This window comes from Cyprinodon variegatus, unplaced genomic scaffold, assembly GCF_000732505.1.
Source record: "Cyprinodon variegatus isolate N-32 unplaced genomic scaffold, C_variegatus-1.0 Scaffold1711, whole genome shotgun sequence".
NCBI classification, from domain to species: domain Eukaryota; kingdom Metazoa; phylum Chordata; class Actinopteri; order Cyprinodontiformes; family Cyprinodontidae; genus Cyprinodon; species Cyprinodon variegatus.
In genome coordinates this window covers 96,795-99,153 of record NW_015152164.1, presented here as the reverse complement: position 1 = coordinate 99,153, position 2,359 = coordinate 96,795, and the positions used below count along the sequence as shown (strand labels likewise).

Below are 2,359 nucleotides of genomic sequence, written 5' to 3'. Positions count from 1 at the left end.
ATTTAACAGTGTTGGGCGAGTGTTTTTAATGGGGCACAGGAAAAAGAACAGCAAACACACACACACACAAACAAACAAAAAAAATAGGGTACAGGACAGGTGCATCATTTATTATATTAGGTGAGACACAAAACCAATGTTGATGCCCCTGAACTAAAGATGAAAAACCTTTTATTAACAGGGCTGGAGCTTAAAGCTAAATGTAATTAAATAACTGTTAACATGAAGTGTAATGGAAAATTGTTGAATGTAATCTGCAAAGATTGAAATAAGTAAAAAAATATTTTTAAAAAGTGCATTTGCCCTTAATTCATGCAGGTAAATAAGAGGTTCAACAAAGGGTAATAATAATGCTGCTCATATATTAACATAATTAGATATGATGCAGTGAAGAATTATATATTTTTTAACATAAATCAATTTATTATGTTGGCAAATTATCCGCTTAAATTAAGGGAAAATTGCACTTAATTAATAAAAATGCACTTACTGATATTTCAATTTTTGCAGTATATGTTTTAAGTGGGGGGAACCATAACAAGGACAAAAAATAAACAAAAACAAAATGTTCTGTTTCTGCGCCTGTCTCTTATTTTGAAGCGCGGCTTGTTCTGTTCCGGATGTTAAAGCTTTTACTTTGCAGCTGTTTATCAAAACAGAGCAGCTGAAAAACACTGCGGATTGCTGCAGTGCTGCTCCTGTTTCCTCTGATAAATCCTCTCCTCCTCCTCTAACTGCGGATTTTCCCCCATTATTTTAATCCTTCATCCTGAGGGGAGGATCTCTGCACATGACAGCCTGTGGGAGGACAGCTGCTGCGGACCGAGGGTTGCCCTTGACTAGGGGAGGAGCTGGAGAGGACAGCGGGGGCCCCCATCGCGCCCAGCACTGATGGAGGGGACATTGTGACGGAGCTGGACCGCCGGGGGATGCTGGCCGGGCCCCGCAGAGGGACTTCATCTCAGCCGGCCGTGGAGCAGCAGCAAAGGGGGATCTGCTGGGAGCCCCGGTGAGGGAAGCCTGAATGTTCTCCACCTTAGGATTAGATTGTGTCAGAAGGCAAGTGTGCATGAGCAGATAAACAAAGCCAGCCCAGACTGAGGTGTCTGCACTGCAGATAAGCAGAAGCTGCATCATTTCTTTCTGTATTGTTGTCCTAATGTGGGCCTCCAGTTCTTATTGATTGTCCAGACTGGTGATAACCATCATGGCATCAGTGACTGAACTCTGACTGTGATCTTGCACTGTGAGGTTTTTAGGCTTTGTTAGAAATAATGGCTGAGCATGAGGAGGCAGAGTTGTCGGAGTCTCTTAGGAAGGAGGATGGATTCTCCAGTGAACCAGAAGAGCCGGGTACCAATTTCAAATCCAAAAGTTTGCCGGTCTTAAATGAAGCAGCTCCCCAGGAGAAAACTTTACTGGACAGCTCCACATGTATGTCCATAACAGCTGAAGAGAGCTCAGAGTTCATCCGGCTGCCCAAAAAGACAGAATCTTTCCAGTCTGAGTCCCCAGTGAGATCCGGCTACCTGACAAAGCCTGGGAAGTCATCTCTGAACAGGCCGAGCTCCTACATGGAAAACACGGAGATCCGTAGGAGTAAAACCTTGGCCAGTAGGAACCCCCCGAACTTTTTCACGTCCAGACTCGCTCAGATCCGCCTGCCGAGCAGGAAGTACCTGAGCCTCATCCTGCAGGACTCTCGCTGCTTCCTGTTCTGCATGTGTTACCTGACCTTCATCCAGTCTCTCATGGTGTCCGGCTACCTCAGCAGCGTCATCACCACCATAGAGAAGAGGTACAGCCTGAGAAGCTCAGAATCAGGCCTCCTGGTTAGCTGCTTTGACATCGGAAGCCTCCTGGTGGTGGTCTTCATCAGCTACTTTGGTGGAAGGGGTCAGAGGCCTCGTTGGCTGGCGGTTGGTGGGATCTTCATCGCTGTGGGCGCCGCTCTCTTCTCCTTACCTCACTTCATCTCCCCGGCATACCAAATCCAGGAACTCAACTCATCCTCGGCTAACGAAGGCCTGTGTCTGAACAGCAACGCCAGCGGCAGGGATCGAGTCGACATCACTTCCTGTCCCAGGGACCAGGATGGCAACGAACATCGGCTGTATGTGGCGTTGTTTGTCATCGCACAGATCCTGGTGGGAATGGGCTCCACGCCCATCTACACACTGGGACCCACATACCTGGATGACAACGTCAAGAAGGAGAACGCCTCGCTCTATCTGGGTAAGAGTCACTTTTAACGGGACAAGGACTCCCCATTAGGTTTTACTGGGAATTCAAGTACGTACTCGCGTTCTCGTCAAGTCCGTTCTTGGCGAGAACGCAGGAAGATCGGACTTGACGAGAA

The 2,359-nt window shown here is 47.4% G+C and overlaps 1 protein-coding gene across 1 annotated transcript in view; it reads left to right on the top strand.

Moving 5' to 3' along the window:
• The first annotated feature begins 660 nt into the window (after positions 1–660).
• LOC107104376 (solute carrier organic anion transporter family member 5A1-like) overlaps positions 661–2,359 on the top strand; it is a 46,964-nt gene continuing 45,265 nt past the window's right edge. The window contains exon 1 of the mRNA XM_015404368.1: positions 661–2,235. Coding sequence (XP_015259854.1) covers positions 1,275–2,235 — 961 coding nt within the window. The 5' untranslated portion in view covers positions 661–1,274. The remainder of the gene's footprint in view (positions 2,236–2,359) is intronic.